General features: G+C 51.1%; 7 protein-coding genes across 7 annotated transcripts; 5 read left to right on the top strand and 2 right to left on the bottom strand.

The window, feature by feature from the left end:
• Nucleotides 1–989: 989 nt before the first annotated feature.
• J3458_019186 (uncharacterized protein) lies at nucleotides 990–3,551 on the top strand. The gene is made up of 3 exons (XM_066121444.1): nucleotides 990–1,348; nucleotides 1,426–2,617; nucleotides 2,674–3,551. The coding sequence occupies exons 1-3, from the start codon at nucleotides 1,180–1,182 to the stop codon at nucleotides 2,831–2,833; spliced, it is 1,521 nt and encodes a 506-aa protein (XP_065973802.1). The 5' UTR covers nucleotides 990–1,179; the 3' UTR covers nucleotides 2,834–3,551.
• On the bottom strand, nucleotides 2,011–4,964 carry J3458_019185 (uncharacterized protein). Its single transcript, XM_007817032.2, has 2 exons — nucleotides 3,836–4,964; nucleotides 2,011–3,777 (listed from the first exon to the last, which is right to left on the bottom strand). Exons 1-2 carry the CDS (start codon nucleotides 4,952–4,954, stop codon nucleotides 3,349–3,351), a joined length of 1,548 nt encoding a protein of 515 aa, XP_007815223.2. The 5' UTR covers nucleotides 4,955–4,964; the 3' UTR covers nucleotides 2,011–3,348.
• Nucleotides 4,965–8,787: 3,823 nt separating this feature from the next.
• J3458_019184 (uncharacterized protein) lies at nucleotides 8,788–9,201 on the top strand (the record flags this gene model as incomplete). Its single annotated transcript, XM_066121443.1, has 1 exon — nucleotides 8,788–9,201. One exon carries the CDS (start codon nucleotides 8,788–8,790, stop codon nucleotides 9,199–9,201), a length of 414 nt encoding a protein of 137 aa, XP_065973801.1.
• Nucleotides 9,202–11,003: 1,802 nt separating this feature from the next.
• On the bottom strand, nucleotides 11,004–12,095 carry J3458_019183 (uncharacterized protein; the record flags this gene model as incomplete). The annotated part of the gene is made up of 2 exons (XM_066121442.1): nucleotides 11,004–11,811; nucleotides 11,875–12,095. 2 exons carry the CDS (start codon nucleotides 12,093–12,095, stop codon nucleotides 11,247–11,249), a joined length of 786 nt encoding a protein of 261 aa, XP_065973800.1. The 3' UTR covers nucleotides 11,004–11,246.
• Nucleotides 12,096–12,753: 658 nt separating this feature from the next.
• On the top strand, nucleotides 12,754–14,487 carry J3458_019182 (uncharacterized protein). The gene is made up of 2 exons (XM_007817029.2): nucleotides 12,754–12,973; nucleotides 13,053–14,487. The coding sequence occupies exons 1-2, from the start codon at nucleotides 12,814–12,816 to the stop codon at nucleotides 14,156–14,158; spliced, it is 1,266 nt and encodes a 421-aa protein (XP_007815220.2). The 5' UTR covers nucleotides 12,754–12,813; the 3' UTR covers nucleotides 14,159–14,487.
• A 1,524-nt stretch (nucleotides 14,488–16,011) lies between these two features.
• J3458_019181 (uncharacterized protein) lies at nucleotides 16,012–17,655 on the top strand (the record flags this gene model as incomplete). Its single annotated transcript, XM_007817028.2, has 6 exons — nucleotides 16,012–16,113; nucleotides 16,173–16,305; nucleotides 16,365–16,499; nucleotides 16,574–16,663; nucleotides 16,729–16,738; nucleotides 16,803–17,655. The coding sequence occupies 6 exons, from the start codon at nucleotides 16,012–16,014 to the stop codon at nucleotides 17,653–17,655; spliced, it is 1,323 nt and encodes a 440-aa protein (XP_007815219.2).
• Nucleotides 17,656–17,679: 24 nt separating this feature from the next.
• Nucleotides 17,680–18,146, top strand: J3458_019180 (uncharacterized protein; the record flags this gene model as incomplete). The annotated part of the gene is made up of 2 exons (XM_066121441.1): nucleotides 17,680–18,037; nucleotides 18,091–18,146. The coding sequence occupies 2 exons, from the start codon at nucleotides 17,680–17,682 to the stop codon at nucleotides 18,144–18,146; spliced, it is 414 nt and encodes a 137-aa protein (XP_065973799.1).
• Between the last annotated feature and the right edge of the window lie 2,674 nt (nucleotides 18,147–20,820).

Genomic DNA, 20,820 nt, shown 5'->3' with positions numbered 1-20,820 from the left:
ACCACTTGTCTGATTCCAGTGATGTCAAGGAAAGCTCGCCGGCGCTGCAGCAGCCCCGTCAACCAACTCGGCAATCGTGCGAAACTTGAGACTATTAATTGAACTTGAGGCAGGGCACCTTGGCACTTGACGTGGTCAGTCGAGGCGAAGGATAATGGCCAAATACAGTTAGGCAATCAGGGGCCTAGCTGCATGGAACGCGGAGTTTAGGCGCGCCATAGCCGGCAGCTTTCAGTTTACATGTCTCTTAAAGAGAGCGGGAGTTGGCAAGTGAAATCTCGAGCACATATGACTATGTCGACCCGAGAGGACTCTTCGCACAGCGGAACAAATAGCCACTGCTCTGGAATGTGAGATGCGTTTGCGTCAAGAGGGAATTACGGATGTCTAAAAGCCATCCGAGTTATATTACCAGTTATATCTTGTCTAGAATCTCCGCGGCCCCGCCAAGCCTACCTATTGATAATATCACCAACTCTGACATGAGTAGGACGAGGAAAAACATACCTGGCGAGGCAAGCTTGCCGTGCCGTGCATCATACAAGTAGGTGTTGCATATAGTTCTACCTCGTTTCCGGCATACTCGTTTATATTTTATCCACAGACAAAAAAACTACCAAGAGTAAATGATGGTTGGGGTTAAATAAGTTGGTTCGACACAGGAGTTTCCGGCTCCCGACAAGGTCCCAATTACCACACCCATTAACCTCGGAGAGAATCAATGGAAATGCTAGCCTGCCAAGGCATTCCGGCAACAGATATAAGGAACTGGTCCTAATCGGTAGGATATTATGGCAATTTGAACCTCGGTGGCGCGCCACTTGAACCCGAAGCTCTGGAAATTGCCAACGCCTCACCAATCACCGGCTCTCGGCGACAAGTCAAGTCAAGTTGAGGCTAATTTAGCGCAAATACTAGCGTGGTTCTGTCTGGTAGTCTTTCGACAACGGTTATCCGGTCCGGTCCAATAAATTTGACAAAACCATCATGTAATATCCCAAGTTTGTGAAAACAAATATCTCAAAAGCATTTCTGCCGCACACACACCACAGTACCTGGATCAAAGCAAATAATGCACACATCAACTATAATAAAACTCCCCCTTTCTTGTTTCTTGTTCGTCTTATTAAAACAATACACTTTTTGGCGCATCACTGGCTACGCCAACTAATCTTTAGAATGGCCACCATAGATGAAGCCGACATCGCCGCCACAGCCATGACATCCTCTGGAAAAGACGACGCGATAGCCATGGTGGGCGAGGAGAAGCACGCCATTGACCCTGCGGTCGAGGCGAGAGTCGTTCGCAAGATTGACATGTTCCTGATACCAGCCATGGTAATTGGATGTGTGTACAAACGTGAACCCCCTACGCAGACGACAAGATGAAGAGAGAACATCACCATTGCTAACCAACCTCTACAGATGGGCTCGTGTATTACGACAAGGCCATACTCGGCTCTGCTGTTCTTTTCGGCATGACCAGAGACCTGGACCTCTTCATCACCGACAATGCGACATCTCCTCCGACAGTCGACACGCGGCGCCTCAGCTGGGCCACGTCTCTCTTTTACTTTGGCATGCTCGCCGGCCTGTACCCAATGACTTATGCCCTGCAGCGCTTCGACATGGGCCGAGTTCTGGGAGCCATTGTCATTCTCTGGGGGGCCATATGCATGCTCACCGCGGCCGTGACCTCGTGGCAGGGACTCTGCGCCCAGCGCTTCTTCCTGGGCTTCGTCGAGAGCGTCATCCCCACGGGGTTCATGTGCATCGTCTCCAGCTACTACACGCAGCCGGAGCAGTCTGTCCGCCAGAGCTGGTGGTACAGCAGCAACGGCTCCTTCGTCCTCATCGGCGGGGGCTTGAACTACGGCTTCGCCCAGATTGCCGGCGGCGCCCTGCACCCGTGGCAGTACATCTACCTGCTGGCCGGCGGTCTGACCCTGCTCTTCGGGTGCTTCTGCTTCGCGGTTCCCAGCTCCCCCGTCTCGGCGTGGTTCCTCACGCCCGGGGAGAGGTTCGCGGCCGTGGAGCGACTCCGGCACGGCCAGACGGGCGTGCGCTGCACGAGATTCAAGCCGTCGCAGGCCTGGGAGGCGGCGGCCGATGCCAAGGTGTGGCTCGTCGCCCTGATGATGGCCACGGCATACACCGTGAACGGCGCCGTCAGCGGCTTCGGCCCCCTCATCGTCTCGACCTTTGGATGGAGCACCCTGCAGTCCATCCTCCTGCAGTTCCCCCTCGGCGCGCTCTGCGTCGTCGTCATCATGGCCACGGGCTGCCTTGGCTCCCGCTTCCCCAACGCCCGCATCGCCATGCTCGTCGTGTGCTGCCTCCCCGTCATCGCCGGCTGCGCAATCATCTGGAGGAGCGAGTGGACGCACCACGCGGCCGCCCCCGTCGTCGGATACACGCTCACCGGCTTCTTTGGCGGCACCGCCAGTCTCACCATCTCCATTGCAATGTCCAACGTCGCCGGCCATACCAAGAAGAGCTTCATGGCGGCCACGACGTTTGTCGCGTATTGCGTGGGCAACATTGTTGGCCCGCAGCTGGTTTGGTCCGAAACCAAGGAGGACCATTATCCCGCCTTGTGGTTGGGCTTGATTATATGGTAAGGTTCTTCTCTTTCCCTTGCGCCGTCGTCAGGTCCCTCTGACCGTGTGACAGCTATGTGATTTGCATTCTTGCTGCGGCCGCATTGTACCTGGTCTTGTATCGGGGAAATAAGAAGAAGATGGCTGTCCCAGAGGATGAGACGGAGCGGGCTAAGCTTGCTTTTCAGGATTTAACAGACAAGCAGAACCCGTACTTTCGCTATGTTTACTAGCGCTTGCGCCTTGAGGGTAGGGATGCCGCAATGTTTGATGAGCCACGGATACCACATTGGCTGTCCATGTGCATTGAAGTTTGAATTGCCCTACTCCGTACGGAGTACTCCGTATTAAGCCCATATCCCTACAATATAACTAGGGACAGGGGTTGAACCGTTATGTAAGGGATGGGTTTCTAGGGCGATGGCTTCGGAACGGTGAGACACAGCCCAGTCCCTTCAAATGCTCTGAAATTCTGAGAGCTGTCTGGTCTACACCCCGCTTGACTGCAATGTTGTGACATGTATTGATGCGTTTCATCATTCAAAACGGTGTGTATCTATGTACTCTGATAATGTCTATATAGAAGGGAAAGATGGCATAGCTCATGCAGTAAATTGAAGCCCGTACGGCCAAGTGAGTCGCCGAGACCAAAATATGAAGCCCCCCCCCCCCCGGTAGCTCCCAAAAATCCATGTATGTCATTTAATGTCGTAATCGCTCCGTTCAACGTCGTCCGCTACAATAGCGTTCAAAATACCCGGCTAACGCTGGGTCCAACCCAACGCACCTGCTCACATTTCCTCTCATTCCTCCAGCTTTTGATGCGGTCTTCGACCCATCCACTCCGATACTCTACCCACTTTCCTTGGGCCTGTTTATCAAGTTCGTATTCGGGTATCGTTACTCGCTGTCCATCGTCCAGTAAATATTCCGGCTTTCGAGCCGCTCCATACCTCACTGACCTCATGAGAATACATTTCTTCTCGTCACCGCCTCGCCAGTTCCACTGAAGACAGTCATCTTGTCTTCGGCAGTATTGCTCGCAGGTTCCGGAGCCACGGATAGATGCTTCAGCAGGTGGTTGCCAGCTGTCCCAGTCTCCGTTATCCCAATTCTCAAGAGTGCTAGGCTCGCCGGGATGTCGAAGACGCCACACATCGGAGTACAGCATGGGGCGCTATTGCCATTTAGCAAGCTGTATAGGAGGACGGGTCGCTGGTTTTCACTTCACTTACATGCAGTTGTCGTTGCCCAAACTCCCAGTGCCACAAGTCAACCATGTCTTTTGGAGTCGTTTTGTGTAGCGTCATTACCGGCTGGCACCAGTACAAATCACTGAATGGAATGCCATGAAGGGGGTGAGGATTGAACATTGGCCAGTACCCTTGCAGTTGAATAGTGATATTCCAAAGAGCCCATCCGAGCACGCTGTCGCCGCAGCACTCACCAGCCACGAGATCTTGCCATTTCTCCGTGACATGAGGGTCGACATAGTGGCCATTGGTGTCGATCTCGCGATGCAATAGCGCCTTGATTGCGCCTCTGCTCAAAGCCAAACCAGGTCCGCCATTAGCGAACCAGGTTTTGACGTCTCGCTCAGGGTCGTGCCGGCCGGGGGATGGTGAGCCCATGTAGATGGGGGTGTCAGGGTCGAAGCTTTCGAGAAACCGAAAGACATTGTCCCAGAATACATACGTATCTGCTTCGTAGAAAAAGTAAAAGGCCTTGCCGGGTTTAGCTAGCCAGGCCCGTTCAACCATGGGCAGAAACTTGTACTTGTCGAGAATCCAGCCATCGATTGCCGCCTGCGTCTCCTCGTTCAGAGTGCCATTGTTGCGCATTTCCTTCTGCGCTATGTAGTTTCGGAAACTGGGGTTGTTGTCTAGGTTGTAGTAGTCCGCAGGTAAATCGGCGAGTACGTCAATCATTTGGTGGTCATGAACCACCTCGTCCAGGTCCGAGATGACCAATAAGTCGTCCGTGTTGAAACATGACGAGACGGAGCTGAAGCTTGCATCGAGCCTTTCTTTATTTTCGCTGTGGCCAATCTTCAAAACAGGCTGGACATGGTTGAGAAGATACCTGGGGAAGGAGGCGCACAGGTCGTCCCTGCTCATTCCTTCCGGGTTGTCAAAGGTCACGGGCGAGAAGCGGCTGGCTGACTTGAACGAGTAGGTGTCGGGCCCCGTGTGCTGGCGATGGAATGGCAATACGCCCTTGGCTTGGTCATGGCGAGTAAGCACAATCCCAACGGCCAACAGAAACGTCAGCACGCCAACGACCATGCGCGCAAGTCGCTTGGTGAGCATCAAGCCCATCGGCCGTGGTTCGACCGGGCCTCGGAGGATCGCCATGGTTGTCAACGCGGCATCGCAAACGCAGTCGGCGACCACCAGAGATCAAACACCGCCAACGGTGCTGTGACTCTGACGGGATGATTCGATAAGGCAAATCGACCGAAGAGACGGATGCGAGAACTAGCAGAGTAGGATGGATGGAATGACTTGGATTTCTGGGTAGCGCTAGTTGCGCTACTATATACAAGCCTCCCATGACGCCTGGACTGACAAACAAAGACAAGGAAAGTTTCACTAGGAACTAGTCTGAATTGCGACGGACTATCTCCACCTACTTTGACGTTGGCAGGTTTGGGTGGCCCTGGATCAGGGGTTTTACTGATGGTCAAGGGCGAGAGCCAAGATGTCTCTCATGTGGACTTCCCAACCCCATTGCAGGCGATGTGGGAATTTGTAAATGGTATGGGAAACGTCTCAAACAACCCATGCGCCTTGAAGCATGCATGAACTAAGGATTGCCGCCATCAGCCACGTCTCCCGGCAATGACTACCGATGCACTACCGGATGTAGCTTGTCCGTCTGCATCGTCGCAAAGAGATTCGACAACAACAATGTTGGAATAAGCAACCCTTCTCTCGTGTAGTACTCTTGCCTGAATTTCTGTAGTCTCGAGGCTTAGAGAGGGACCTATTTAGTTTTCGCGACGCCGATGCTTGTACATCCCCCCCCCCCTGAAAGTTTCTGTCATAGGTCTACCAGCTGCACTACCAAAAGTGGAGAACTCTCCTGGTAGTGCATGCTCGCTATCGTACCTCATATGGTGCCTCAACAGTTTCTTCATGCGTGACCTGACAGGGTAGCTACAAGCAGGGGGTAGCGCACTATCTGTGATTCATATATTTTAGTTGGTAATGTGTTAAGAAGCTTATAGGGATTTATGATAAAGACCTTAGCTTATTAAGGAATCTTGGGGAGTGTCAGGTGTTTATTGTATTCGCTTTTCTCTTATAAGACCTTTTTTCATTGGTTATTAACCCCCCTGCCAGGTCACTCATGAAGAAACATTCGGGGGGGGGACTGTACAGGAGTTGCATCCACATGCCGATCCTAGCTCCGGGCTGGATCTCCGGCTTGTTGGCGTATTCCAATGCGGTTGGGCTGTAGAGAATTGGATAGTACTTAGTGGATCTCAGCGGCGACCGTACAAGCAAATCCCCAAAGTTTCCGAGATACTACTTCCCTCTCCAGCATCTCGCCATACTGTGGTGCATGGGAAGGGCCATTCCTTGGTCACTACGGAAGGTTCACGATGCCAGAAGCCATCTGGTTTTAATACCTGATACTGGTCAATTAACCTAGCTTTGGCCATTTATATACCCTTTTTCGAAATGGAAGAACATAATGACGACTCTAAGAGGTTCCTCGACAAGTTGCTCGACACCACAGCAGGTCACTCATCTCTCTTATACTAGACAAGCTTCTCAGTTCTATTAGAAATCTCAAATGCATAACCCGGAATATCATCTGCTAAATCTTCTAGTACGTCGCTGGATCAATGCTTTTGATAGCTGTGACTGTACTGCCTTTTCATAAACATGTGTGTATGAGGATTCCAGGTACCAGCTTACATATCTATCAGAGTCTCTGGGGTGTTGTTCCAAAGCATGAAGAGCAGAAATCACGCATGACGGATCTCTGTAGATGGCAGCGCAGTCAAAGCTTCGATGATGGTACTTTTTTGCTGCAGTGAGCCGTGATATCTGTTAAGTGAAGCATGTAGTGTAATCGTTAACTAAAGCGAGCGGCTACGCCTGAATTATGAATATATACAAGGACGACAGCCTGAGGCACCAATCCAGATTGACTCCACACCTCAACAGCATTAACCTCTAGTTACCCCGCATCAATGTTCTTTCCTCCACAATCAGCTTCGTTAATAGGGGTTATGTCAATACCACCGCCTGTTGGGTATAAAAGTTATATCTCCTGTGCCTAGACCGCTTCATTCCTCCCGATAAAGACGTTCCATGTGACTCAAATGGCAGCAAAATGACAAGCAGTGCGGCATGTCTTTTTGTAAATTGTCGAACAAGCATAGCAGGCTCTCTACAATGGCGAGTCCAAAGGGTACCAGCAACGCCACGCAATTGCTGGTGTTCAACAATCAAAGTTGACGTGGTGAGGCACGGCTGGCGTTGATAAGGCTGTGTCCCACCGTCGCATAATATCGGAGTTGCTCTCGCGAGATAGCGTCTCCCGGAGAACATATTCGTACGGCGAAGCCTGCGAAGCGTCCCGTCACTCATTGCCTTGGATATGCACGCGGAATAGGCTCAAGTCCTTGCTTAGTATTGCCGATGGCCGATTTCTCCTGGCCTGCCTTTCAAAGTCTATTTAAATACGGGGCTCTTGGAAACAAAAACCGAGATCATTGCTGCGTAGCGACACAACCAATCATCATCTCCAAGTTGGACGCCCTCAATGCTACCGAAACCAAACACGCAAAGAAGGCAATGCACGTGGAAACAACAACCATTTGAGTGCTCTTTCGCGACTCGCTCTCAAGTGCAGCAAGGTGTACTGTCAGAAAAACGGCCATGACCACAGCAATAATGATGCGAGATAAAATATCGGCCACCAGTGCGTTATTGGGGGGGAAGACCACTGTCGGTTGCCCTTCCATGAACTGATACCGACGCCCTCTACCTTGTCGACGCCTGACCTGCATATTCGTTGGTAGCGAAGCAGCCGAAGAAGCTTGTGGGCGGATCGTTGTAGAGGATCATGCCGTGTGCGAGAGATCTGGTCTATCCTTAACAGTCTAGTTTTGAACATTTCATGCAAGCTAAGATCTGATTTTAGGTTGCATTGTTTTTCGTCGTCGAGGAGAGAAAAGGCATCCATGGACATGATGTTACTGAAGGCAATTATTGCCTCGTCTACCTTAATATTAATAGGGGCGCACCGAGATAGGAAGTCTTTACGCACCGTACTTCTTTAGTAGCCGGCGGAGCTTCTGTATAAGCTGCTCAGAAAGATCCTCGTCAAGAGGAGGAACCGCCTCATCTCTCTTACAGTACCTCGGTCCCAGCCTATCGGTCTCGGTGGGCGCTTTGTCTAAACCAAGGTCCAGCCGATAAAGGTGATCTGTTTCCCAAATCTCAGACTCTGGGAACCGCAGATTAAGCAGGTGTGTAGTTTTGAATCGACGGAAACCATGGAGTCTCAGGTTGCTATCCGCAGTGCTGGCCTGCCAATGACTGGGGAATTGTTCGCTGAGGCTCTGCCCTGGCCAAACCGAAGACATAGCTGTTCACTCGGCAGGCCTAAGCCTTCGGCTAAAGTCTATGAAAAGAAAGGTGCTGGGACTTTGGATGTGAGCCGAATGGCACGAAAGTTGTATATTTATTATATGCGACTCTGCGGTCGTCGATCCTATCAAATCGATACCAGTCTCTTGTGGGTAATTCTCAGGGCCCCTTGGCCTGATGATTCCTGTAAGAGCATCGCAGCAGAGGAAGCCACTGCATCACGAATTACGAAGACAATCATGATTGAAACACGTCACAAACAGGGCGACAACATGAGGCTTTTTGCATCCTTTCAAGTCAGTGACTGACAAACGCGAAGACTGGAATTGGCAGCCCTGCCATGCGGCGCAGAAGGATGCGTGGCGGAGGCAAGTTGAGCTGTCGACCGGTGAGCTGTGCAGGAGGGCTGCACAAGACTGTTGATGAGCCCAGCCATCTAACAATTTATTTTGCAGGCAGTTCCAACCTTTCTCCTCGCCTCATCACCTATTCATGAGCTCCAAACGCCTGGCCTTTCGCGCACACCTTTGTGATACGGCATATCCCTTTCCAGGATCGTGAACGAAGTAGCAGCAACTATGTCAGACCCTGCTGACTACACTATTGGGTGGATCAGCGCCTTTCACGAGTACGTTGCTGCACAGGTATTTCTCGATGATAGACACGAAAGGCCGAAGCAGCTTCAGCCCAACGACGAAAATCATCATGTGCTGGGGACGATTAAAGACCACAAGGTTGCCATGGCCGTTTTGCCCGCCGGGCAGCACGCCGTGGTATCCGCGTCGCTGGCGGCGACACACAGGTGGCAGACGTTCCCCAATTTAAGAGCGTGCCTCATAGTTAGCATCGGTCGCGGCGTACCGAGCGATAGATACGATATACGCCTGGGCGATGTTGTCGTCAAACCTGGAGCAAGATGCATGGCAATCAAGGTGGAGTTGACTATGGCAAAACGATTCGAGAGAAGTGTTTCCAAAGCGCAAGGTTTTTAAACAAACCAACATGGGCTCTTTTGAACGCTGTAGAGAGACTGCGCGCGGAATATGAAATACATGGAAACCAGATCAATGTGTCTGTTTGCACCATACTTGAAAAGCACCCAAGGCTGCAAGTAAAGTACTGCCGACCGGATCCAGACACAGATAGACTTGGTTCATCTTCACTGGTTAACCGACCTAACGGACTGAACAAGATGGTAATCCAGCTGTCCACTACGGCCTAGTTGCTCCGGCAGATAACTTTCTGGAAGACGCTCAGATCCGAGACGTTCTATTGAAGGAGCTGGACGTCATGCTTCGAGCTGGAAGCCGCGGGACTTGTAAACGACTTACCGTGTTTGGTCATTCGTGGTATTTGCGACTACGCTGATGAACACTCATCAAAGGAGTGGAAAGGCTATGTAGCCATGGCAGCTTCTGCCTATGCCAAAGATATTCTACCTGAGCTTGTTGCAGCACAGGTAGAGGCTGAGAAGAAGATTGTAGATATTAATCTGGTTAGTTGCCTATCTTAACCAAATGGGTAGTTGAAGCGTTGGAATGAGATTGTAATTAATCTCCATTTACAGGCAGCCATGCATTTACAGAAGAGGACCTGGAAGCTGCACGGGAGCATCTCCAGATTCAGAAAAACCTAGTCAAGGAGACACTGCCTGAAAAAGAGCGAAAGTGTCACCAACTGTTCCGCCTCACAACTACCGGCAGTGATGTCACGTATGAGTGGTATAAGGATCGAGCGCACATGCCAATGGTTTCTCAGACATGAGCATTTTCAGGCATGGGTAGAGCAAGAGTCAGGCCCGCTGCTAGTCACGGCAGACCCTGGCTGTGGAAAGACGGTATTAGCCAAGTACTTGGTCGATCACGGCCTGTCGCGGACGACAATCTGCTACTTGTTCTTCAAAGACCAGGACCAGAGCACTGTAGGGCAAGCGTTTTGCGCACTACTACATCAACTGTTCTCTCAGGAGCCCTCTCTAATTAAACATGCTATGATGGAGTTAGATAAGGAGGGCCAGGGTTTATCAGCTTAACAGGATCGCTCTGGAGGGTTTTGCAAAACGCTACAGCAGATCCTCACGCTGGATCTATTATCATAGTCCTTGATGCTCTAGACGAATGTGTCGAGACTTTGGTCAAACGGCTCTAATTTTCGCAAGAAAAGGCATGAGGTCATAGTTAGGCTTTTGCCCGAGAAGGAGCCGATATTGAGGCAAAGTATTACTTTGGCGAAACGCCGCTGTTACTCGCAGCCAAGAAGCGGTAAGAGGCTGTGGTTAGGCTACTGCTCGGAATGGCGCTATTATCAAGGCAAAGGATAGCGGGCATAATCAGACGCCACTATCATGGGCCGCGCTGACAGAGGGCACGAGGCCATGTTCAGGCTGCTGCTCGACAAGGGCGCCAGCCTCGAGACGCAATTATGAGAGCTATATTCGGACATAATTGTTGTTCGACTAAGCACCAGCATGGGGCCTTTATACGGCTGCTCCAATGTCTAGAACGTTGTCACAAAGCACATCAGGAAAATTGGAAGAAAGCAATGTGAATAGACATAGTACGGCGAGAATAGGTTCAAGTTCCGCACCCAGCTCATGAACCGCCGAGCTTTGTGCTAATAGGGCAGCCCCCCCCCCCCCCCTTTCTTCTTTTCTTCCCCCCGACTGAAAGCCTAATATAACAGCACTGAGATACTACACGTATTAACAGAGCTAATGATGGCCACTGGTGCACCCAATGTTGCCGGTTCCATGAGGCTGGACACGTCTCGGCGCGAGGTTGGCCCCCTTGTGCGTGTTTTATGAGAAAATGCTGAGAAGCCAACGACCAGTTCTTTTAGAAACCAAATCAAGGGTTCATAACTATAATAACTCTCATCGGCTCACTATGGCTTCTGCTATGCCGGATGATTCCTGTTGTGCACGTTAAAAAACCATATTAATACCCCGTCTTCAACTTTGTCATGCGTTCTCACTCGCTTTGATAGCTTGCACACCCGAACCCTCTTCACAACCCCCTCTGTCAATAGTTATTGATTATCAGGTTGGCAGTTCCACAGGATACAGAGACGGCTTTCCATACTCCGAACCTTGCAATTCACTGGGTCCCCAGCCCCCAGTGAGACGATTACTATACTTGTAGCCCTTTACTCCAGGAGTCTCGGCGCTTTCCAGAGGGGCTGGTAGGTTTGGAGACGGGCTGCGATTACATCGGTTAGATCGGCTTCTTCTCAGAAGATATATGGCTGCAAGGCCAAAACTACACAACACGGCAATACCTCCGATAACTCCCCCTATGATGGCCCCAATAATGTTGGGGGATGAATCCGCCTGGACGCTGTCGCTATTGGCTGGACTTGCCGGCAATGTGTTTACAGAGGTCGAAATTGAAGGTCCGTCAGACGTCTTTGAAACATTCTTCGTGGTGGTGGGAGTAGTCCGGGCTGTTGACGGTGCAAGATTGTCGTCAGTCGTCAGAGTAGCCTGGGCCGTTGGCGATGCAAAGTAATGTACCGTCGTGGGAGTGCGACCACAAGCATAGTATGTGTACGTCTGATCAACTCCAAACGTCAGGGCTGCAAACGAGCAGAATTTGCTTGTTTCACTTACGAATGCACTGTCAGTAACACGTAGCCTCCATCCCGGGTAGCAAAGAGGGCCGTCTTACCAGGTAAATGTCGTCAATCTAATATTGTCACCATTTCCACATCCAGCCGAGCAGGAGTGGCTGTCTATGCAAAACCCTTGCAGGCCACAGTCCGTAGCAGCAATCACTGTTGTTGGGCAGAACCCCCATAAGCCATTGACGGTATCGACGCGGCAGTTGAATCCGGATTCAGCAGTGCGAGATCTCTTGGGGTCGCCGTCCTGGTAACCACAAGTCGACATTTCAGTCTGGCTGACAAGTCGCTTCCCGAGGGCTGCTGTGTTCCGTTGTGACAGGGGAGCTGTAGGTCTGGGATATGAATTGTGACGATTCCAGGCATCTCCTACGGTGAATTGAATGAAGGCCAGGGAAAAAAAAAGAAGTATTCGTCCGTACGGAGCCATGGCTCTAGCCTCAGCCCTGTTCTTCACCAAAGTAATACAGCTCGTCGGTATAGGTTGAAGTCCAAAAGAAGCAAGTATCTGAAAGAGACAAGTATAGAGTACCGCAAAAGGAGCAAGGAAGAGCGGACGAAAGTTGTGATAAATGTCACCCTCCATCGTCAAGGTGGGCGCAGGGGGTGACTTGTCCTCCGGCCTCGCAGGCAGACATGATAATTCTGCCAGGCGCCGATATCTAAAATGATGCCCGGAATATTGGCCAAAAATGGCGTTTGTTGGCTCTAGATGTCACCCCGGCGGTTATTCTCCCTCAACGTATGGCGCAACTGGGATGACGGCGTTTTAAATGGTCGATGTGTGGCCAATGGCGAACCCAGCTGCAGATTGGATACAGATCCAACAACAACAGCACCGACCATGGCCACTATGGCCACCATGGCTCGGTGTGCGTGGACGACCCCTTTATTTGTTGGCTTCGGTTCCCTCTCGTTCTCTTCCAGCTTTGCAATGCGGCCCTTGGTGTTTTGCTACGCCTCAGCAGGCCGTAGATGTCCTCAATATGCATAGGAGGCTTCTTGCGTTGGCAATTCCGTCGATATCCTTGTTTTTGGTTGCGACGACGCTGTACCTTGGGAGGGACCGATTTGCGTGGCCGTTGCGTCCAAGTGGCAGAAAACACAAAACTCCAGAGGAACCAGTGTTGGGACAGGTTGCTAATGGTACGTATGACTTCACAAGATTGAGCCCGGCATTCCGCGCAAAGCAATGTTAACCAGTGCCATTTGCCGTCTTCTCCAGGAACCGTGCTACCGGCCGCAAGGATTACACAGTATCTAGAGGCAATTTTGAACCCTTGGTCTTCTGAGTTACCAACCCTCGAATGCCCTGCGATCAACACAACACGGTACGATGCGCTACGGGACGGCGACTTCTCAAGCGCTACCACCAGATATTTCTTTGCTTTGAACCTGCGGCAAAACCTCCCTTTGTTGCCTCGTCTGATCGGCAGCATAGTGGAGGCAATTCGATTTCTTGGGCCCGAGCATTGCGCCTTGTCGATTGTCGAGGGACACTCTCCCGACGGCACTGCCGATGTGCTTGCGGCACTTGGGCCAGCTCTCGAGAGCATGGGCACCCCGTATTACCTTGAATCGTCTGAAATCGATCCAAGCAAGGGCGAACGGGTCGCCCGCCTCGCTGCGCTGCGAAATATAGCTCTGGCGCCGCTCTTTACTCTTCCCGGCAAAACGACCAAAGACGCGACCGTCGTTTTTCTCAACGACGTGTCGGCGTGTCCCGAAGACATCCTCGAGCTGCTTCACCAGAAGCGAGCTATAGGCGCCGACATGACGTGCGCCATGGACTGGACATATGTCGGCCGCGACCCGACATTCTACGATGTATGGGTCGCGCGCAACATACATGGCGATTCATTTTTCAATATTCCACCAGACGGAAGCTGGGATTCGGCATGGAACCTCTTCTGGAACGCCCAAGAGACCCAGGCTCGCTTTTTCGACAGGCGCCCGTTCCAGGTCTTCTCCTGTTGGAACGGCGCGGCTGCGTTTACAGCCCAACCCATCTTGCAAAAGACAGTCCGCTTCAGGGCCGCAAACAGAGCGGCGGGCGAATGTGAGCAGGGCGAGCCTCAGCTCTTCTGTAAAGATTTGTGGTTCAGGGGGTACCGCAAGATTGCTGTGGTGCCCTCCATCAACTTGGAGTACTCTGTTGAAAAGGGGAGGATGATCAAAGAGGCCAAGGGCTTCACTGGAGATACCGTGTCGAAACAAGATGCCTCGGGGGACAGGATCGACTGGCGGCTTGATCCACCGGACAAGGTGAGATGCATGCCTGGCTGGGAGAACCAGTTTTGGCAGTTGTGGAACGAGACTTTGAAGCGATAAGTCCAACCGGGCCAGATGACTGTGTATAGGTTTGAGGTGTCGGCTCTTCCTTTTCTTTGGGTTAGTTTGTAGGTGGAATTACCAAGATGTCTTCATGTCATGTGGCGCATGATGATGATGATTTGTTGAGACAATTGTCGGCTGGGATGCCCTTTGGGTGTCTCCAGACTGCTGGTCGTAGATGGTACTCGCTCCGGTGAGGTTCATCAGGAAATCAATTGGCATATGCTCGAATTGATGCCGGGCCAATCTTAGACACACATTACAGTCCTTCCCGCACAGCTAACACAACTTGGTCCAATCCCGCAAAGGAGCAACCAACGCCCGCCCTCTCCTATATGCATGTGCGTCGGATATTAGACACATCTTGATGAACTTCAATACTCTGCCGTGATGGAAGCCGTAGCTTTTTCTCAAGCCCGATGCCCGGTAATATCAAGCGACCTGGTATTGGAGGAGCCGACGGTACTGGCACAGCTGCCGATGTAACATCGTGGATCAGAAATAACCTCCATTGTCCGGAAATTTGCCCGATATCCCCGCGGTGGCTTTGTCGATCCGCCTCCAGCCGTATTCACTCTTGACCATTTCTACACCCTTTGCCCCGCGCAATACAACAATGGGATAGTAAGCCCATGGCCTTGTGACACCCTAGTAGATTCGCTCAGCTGCATAAGGGTCCCAGGAGGAGGAGGATTCTATAAGTTGGAGTGCTTTGATTCCCCCTCCATTGTGTAGCCTTTTACTCTTACCCGGCAGCCAGAAAACACCTTGCAGGTTTGTGCAAAGGGTCGACAATATTCCGTGCATTGGCTGTGCTTGAGAGAAGCTCACCAATATTTCAGTCTTGTGCGACGTACACGTACGCCGTCGTATCTACAAGACCCTGATGCCAATGAGCGAGTTGTCTCAGGGGTACCAGTTGACCATGAAGCCTGGCTGGGCCTTTATCACACCCTCTGGGGGCCCTTCGGGGACCCTGCCGGGGGCCGCCTGCGGCGAGCTCTGGCCTGCGGCCGCCTTTACTGCCTGGTGGCTGCTGTTGCTAGCTGTGGCTGCTTTCCTGAAACCAATTAAATGCTCAAGAAGGCTCTCATTATATAATAAATTAAAAAGGTAAAGCGGGAAGTTATGGCTAAGTTAAGCTTACTTACCCACGTTTCGTAAACTTTACTTGGCAATTAAGTTCATCCCGAGTGCCATGTTGAATGTGCACATGAATGCTTCTAATATGGCGCTTTCATGGCCGTGTGTTAAACACTGGCCCGCCTGTTAACCACTCAGCCCCTGTAACCTAAATTGACCACCCTAATCATCGTGAAAAGCACCAGTTGACTCTACTCCCCCCTCACTCTATCACTTCCACGTCACTGTCACTCTCTCCAACCCCCTCATTAACCCCATCCCCATCTCCATCATCACCCCCATCATCATCCCCATCATCACCACCGTCACCCTCCCCACTACCTTCCCTATTCTTATCCCCGTTCTTATCACCCTTCTTACGTTGGCGCTCAATCTATCGCGCGTGCTTCTTGGTGAGCCTGGCATCCCGTTCTAACGTCTCCTCCTGCTCACGTAACTCCTTGGTAACGAGCTGTCTACTAGCTGAAGCCTTACGCTCCCGGTTACCTTTACAAAGGGTTTCTACCGTCTCCTTTCAGGCCGGGTTATCGGGAACACGACCGGCTAGTTCCTTGACTGCCTCCTGTAGTTCTAGGGCGAAGTCACGTCGAGCTGTATAACGGGAAGTACCCCTTAGCATCTTGGAAATCCTTGAAACATCTCCAACACCTGAAGCACAACTGGCATTGCGAAATACTGATGAACTTCCATTCTGTATCGTCCCAGATATGGAGCAGCATGCCATGAAGCCGAAGTCTTGGCCCAAGAAGCTGTCGTGGCTGGGCTACGTAGCAGGCACCCTGGTGAGAAATGTGCCACATGATCCATCGGTAGGTTTTACTGTCGCTACTTCATGTTTTGCGCCTTGGTTCTAACTTAGGTTTGAAAGGGAAAACTTCCCACTCTTGGATGGAACTCTTGGAACGCGTACCATTGCGATATCAATGAGCAGCATTTCCTTGATGCTGCCCAGGCACTGGTCGATACTGGCCTGCGCGATGCCGGTTACAAATATGTAAACAGTCAGTGGTCTTTGCGGCTCTTGTTTTGCTCACCAGACAGCGACTAACTTTGATAATAGTTGATGACTGCTGGTCTGAAAAGACTGGCCGTGTTGATGGCCATATTGCGGTCAACAAGACCCGTTTCCCAGCTGGCATCGACGGGCTTGCCAAGAAGATACATGATATGAAGCTCAAGTTTGGCATTTACAGCAGTACACAACTCCCATCCCTTCCGATGGTCGTCCCCCCCTACAGCTTAACACCAGGTGGCTGACATGATCAATAGCGGCTGGTACTCTGACCTGTGCCGGATACCCGGCCAGCTTGGGGTATGAAGATGTCGATGCCGCCGATTTCGCCAAATGGGGAGTTGATTGTAAGTTCAACACGACCTCGCTAACCTCCTCACCCATCATCTGACACATGCTAACCCTCTCCAAGACCTGAAGTAGTAAGCCTTTTCCCCCTCTCACACGGGTTGCCATACACCATGGGCTAAACCACGACTCACACAGCGACAACTGCTACATCCCCCCCGAATGGCAAGATGAATACATCTTTTGCGAGGAAGACGGGGCCAAGATCGGCCCCAACGGCACCTGCAGCCGAAGCCGGAATCCCAGCCTGGCCCCGGACGGCTACGACTGGAGCAAGTCCAAGTCGGCGCGGCGCTTCAACCGCATGCGCGACGCGCTCGCCAAGCAAGACCGCGAGATGCTCTACAACCTCTGCATCTGGGGCACCGCCGACGTCTTCTCATGGGGCAGAAACACGGCGATAAGCTGGCGCATGAGCGGCGACATCAGCCCCAACTGGCGCTCCGTCATGCACATCCTCAACATGAACTCGTTCAAGATGAACGCCGTCGGCTTTTACGCCCACAACGACGCCGACATGCTCGAGGTGGGCAACGGGGACCTGTCGCCCGCCGAGACGCGCTCGCACTTTGCGTTTTGGGCGGCCATGAAGTCCCCCCTGCTGGTTGGGACGGATCTGCGCAAGCTGAGCCGCGACAACGTGGACCTGTTGAAGAACAGGCACCTCCTGGCGTTTAACCAGGATTCCAGGCACGGCAAGCCGGCCGCGCCGTACAAGTGGGGGGTCAATCCCGACTGGACTTATAACAGCACCAATCCTGCCGAGTACTGGGCCGGGCAGTCTACGGACGGACACCTGGTGCTGATGCTGAATACGCTCGGGAGCACGGCGAGGAAGACGGCTGCGTGGGGTGAGATTCCGGGTCTGGGCGGTGGCAAGTACATCGTGACGGACGTGTGGTCCGGCAAAGACTTGGGCTGTTTGGACGGGTATTCGGTTGATGTTGCTTCTCATGATACGGCCGCCATTTTGGTCGGTCAGAGGTGCTGAAGCTCGGTTTTGGAAGCAGTTGGGATGATGAAGATGGGGTCTGAATCGTCACCATGTGACGGGCATCCTCGGCCGAGGCCTATTGGCCAGCTATTTTCGACTCCTCCTACTACAGCGGCTTCTCCCTTCACTCAGACGTCTGCCGCTTCTTTTAAGCATTGGTGGAGTCCTCCTACGCTGGCTCTTTTCCCTGGGCTCGCTCGTCCTGATCTTGGGCAGCGACAGAGGGGTGACAGTGTTTCTGTCGACCCTGCCCTTACGGCCACTGCTTCTCTGGAGAATGCTCTTGGTCTGGTTACCTCTACTAGCTCGGTCGAGCCGCTTCCCTCTCTTGACACCTCTCCTGGCCCAGATTCTAGTGAAAATCTGGAAGACACCCCAAGTTCGTTACACCACATATACCGCCAAATAAGAAATATGCTAACGTCACTGTAGGCCTAGTAACAACGTCTGGTACCCGCCACTCTCGTGGCCTATCTGCTGGTGTTTAAAGCAACGCTAAGTCGGTACGAACAAAACAATGAAGTGTTATGAGAAAGGAGTATTATTACTAACTAATACTAGTCTCCTACTTTACAGGCTGGCCGCCGTTGTTCCGCTCGCTTAAGTAACGCCTTTAAGTAGCGTTTAGTTTGCGATTATTAGTTGGCATATATATTTGTTGCCTTGTTTTCACTACTTGAGGATTAGTTGTTTTCGTTATTATCTCTCTTGCTCCTGGCTGATGGAACGGCCTTGGTATGTTTTTTTATCATGTTATTAGCTCATTTAAGCAGATATTTCTTGCTTTTGTTTAACTAGACAGTGCTTTCTAGGCAGTAAATGTGGATATAAATATATCGGCTTTATGATCCGTAACTTTACACTTGTGCACTAGCTCTAGAAGGACCTACGTAAGAGTTGAATGTCTACTTGAGGGCTACTATTAATAAGCCTTACAGCTGGCAGCACTATGCTCCCACCACTCCCCGCATTAATAACATGTCTCTCTCACGTAAATGCACAAAACACTAAACTTCTTGCCTGCTCTACATAAAAGGCTGCCCACGACATTCAAGTACGCCACATGCTTACCAGTAGCCAAGTCACCGAACTCGCATACACAATACTCTGCGACAATCAGCTGGTTTATCACCGCCATGGCCACACTTCAACCTGATCAACGGCTGCGGCTTGGTGCCGATGGTGTTGCTTTGGGCAACACGAGGTGGTGGTGTATTGTTCTATCGGCACTTGTGAATCTTGGTGCTTCTCATGCATGACGTCCAGATTGATGGGTATAACTCCCCAACACAAGTATTAACATGTGCCGCTGGCAAACTTGTATATGCGCGAGTGCGCCAATATCAGCCCGTTTGCCGTCATTGCTTGCCTGCCTTGAAACTTGAAAGATTGATCAATAAGTGATTACATATTGATTCAAAGAATCAAGTCTTTATAAGCACTTGTTTATACTTGTTTATACTTGTTTATACTTGTTTATACTTGTTTATACTTGTTTATACTTGTTTATACTTGTTTATACTTGTTTATACTTGTTTAAATATATAAGTCTTTTTGAATTACTTGATTCTACCCATGGGTTACTATGGGTTCACCGACCGCCCATGACAACCCATAGGTACTAAATGGGTTACCCATAACTGGGTACCCACGGGTCTTTTCCAGTTGACCGTTCAATAGTTATGTGTAGTGTTCTTGCCAGCTGCCTGAACATGCTCGGTAGATGGTTTTGACGAGGCTTGAACGTGGATGGCGGGGAATGGTCTACACGACGGTCCAGTTGACAGCTCTGTGTCACATTCAGCGGTCGATAGCCTCGCACAGATTTGCTCGAGGGGACATTGTTCAATAGCGACTTGGTTACCGTTACTACATGATGCAGCATACTGTGCTTAAATGTGGTGCTGCCATCACGCACCAGTGGCTTGATAAGAGCAGCCGCAGCGTAACCCTGCCACGCGAGTAAATTCAGGCGCCTCCTTTAGATTGCGGCTCACATGCCGGCTTAGTCGAGCGCCGTCTATACTTTGATTCATATGCTGCCGAACAAGGGGCTGTCTCTCGGAACGCATGATGGGCGCGTACGCCTTGCAAATTTGGCCCTTTGAAGGACCAGACACCAAGTGTGATGTCATCTATCCAGCGTCAGACACATCAAGTTCCAGACTGTCTGGTTCAAGCCTGCTCGCCCTCGGTGGTCGTCTTGGTATTAATTCTCAGGAATAAGAACTCGCAAGCAGACAACTCGAAAGGGAAACTATGTGAAAAATGGGATAGAGTTGTGGAATGTATCGGTACGTACCTTGCGGCTCTCTGGTCCAGGAAAAGCATTTAAACTTGAGGAGAATATAATAGGACTGTGGTGCCTCTTTGGTTAGACTGAAGTGATTTGAGCCCAGGGGGCCATTCAGCGACCTTGCCATGGATGGTTCTACATATTTTCCGTTTAGTTAGCCAACAATACATGTTGGCTGCAGAGATTGTGTTCTCATCCCAACGAGCCGGATCATGGATGGCTGGTCCAGCCTCCTTCAGCTTTGTAACTTTATGTAGTTGCTAAAAGCTTACAGCCACCAACCACCACGAGTGTGTATTAGCCCGGAGGCAGCCATCTGTCAGGTCCAGCCAACCATGTTCGTTATTATTTTAAGCAAAGGATGCCCCAAAATTAGCCGGGTGCTCAGTTGACACGAAGTTTCTTTTCTTGCGCTGCTGCATGAAAATCGCCTCGCTGACAATATTGCAACATGAAAAAAGTCTGAACTTGGGGTATATTCCATCAGATTCTGTCCAACACAATATGATTTGGTATTCTGCGTATCGCAGGGCAGGTCCCACGGAAGAGATGCTTCTTTGTGGTATATCGTTTTGTCATGTACCATCGCACCAGCCGTCTTCCTGGCTATCGCACAGTTTGAGAATGACGACCCATTAGAGCAGTAGTAGTTGCATGGGTCACATGGATACATTTTCGGAAGTCTCACCAGACACATGACAATCCGAATACTATAGTCTATTTTAAGAAGCAAGAGGCTTTACTTCCAGGGATCCATTCACCCCTGTTACCCTGAACACCCATCTTCGTACGCACCTTAATTAGTAGGCTTTTGAGGTTAAGTCTAGACCGTCCACTTTCCAAGTGGTTTCCGACCCTGAAAGGCA

This window comes from Metarhizium acridum (genome assembly GCF_019434415.1).
Source record: "Metarhizium acridum strain ARSEF 324 chromosome Unknown scaffold_555, whole genome shotgun sequence".
NCBI classification, from domain to species: domain Eukaryota; kingdom Fungi; phylum Ascomycota; class Sordariomycetes; order Hypocreales; family Clavicipitaceae; genus Metarhizium; species Metarhizium acridum.
Note: the sequence above shows the minus strand (reverse complement) of the source record. Positions and strands in the feature narration are given on the sequence as shown.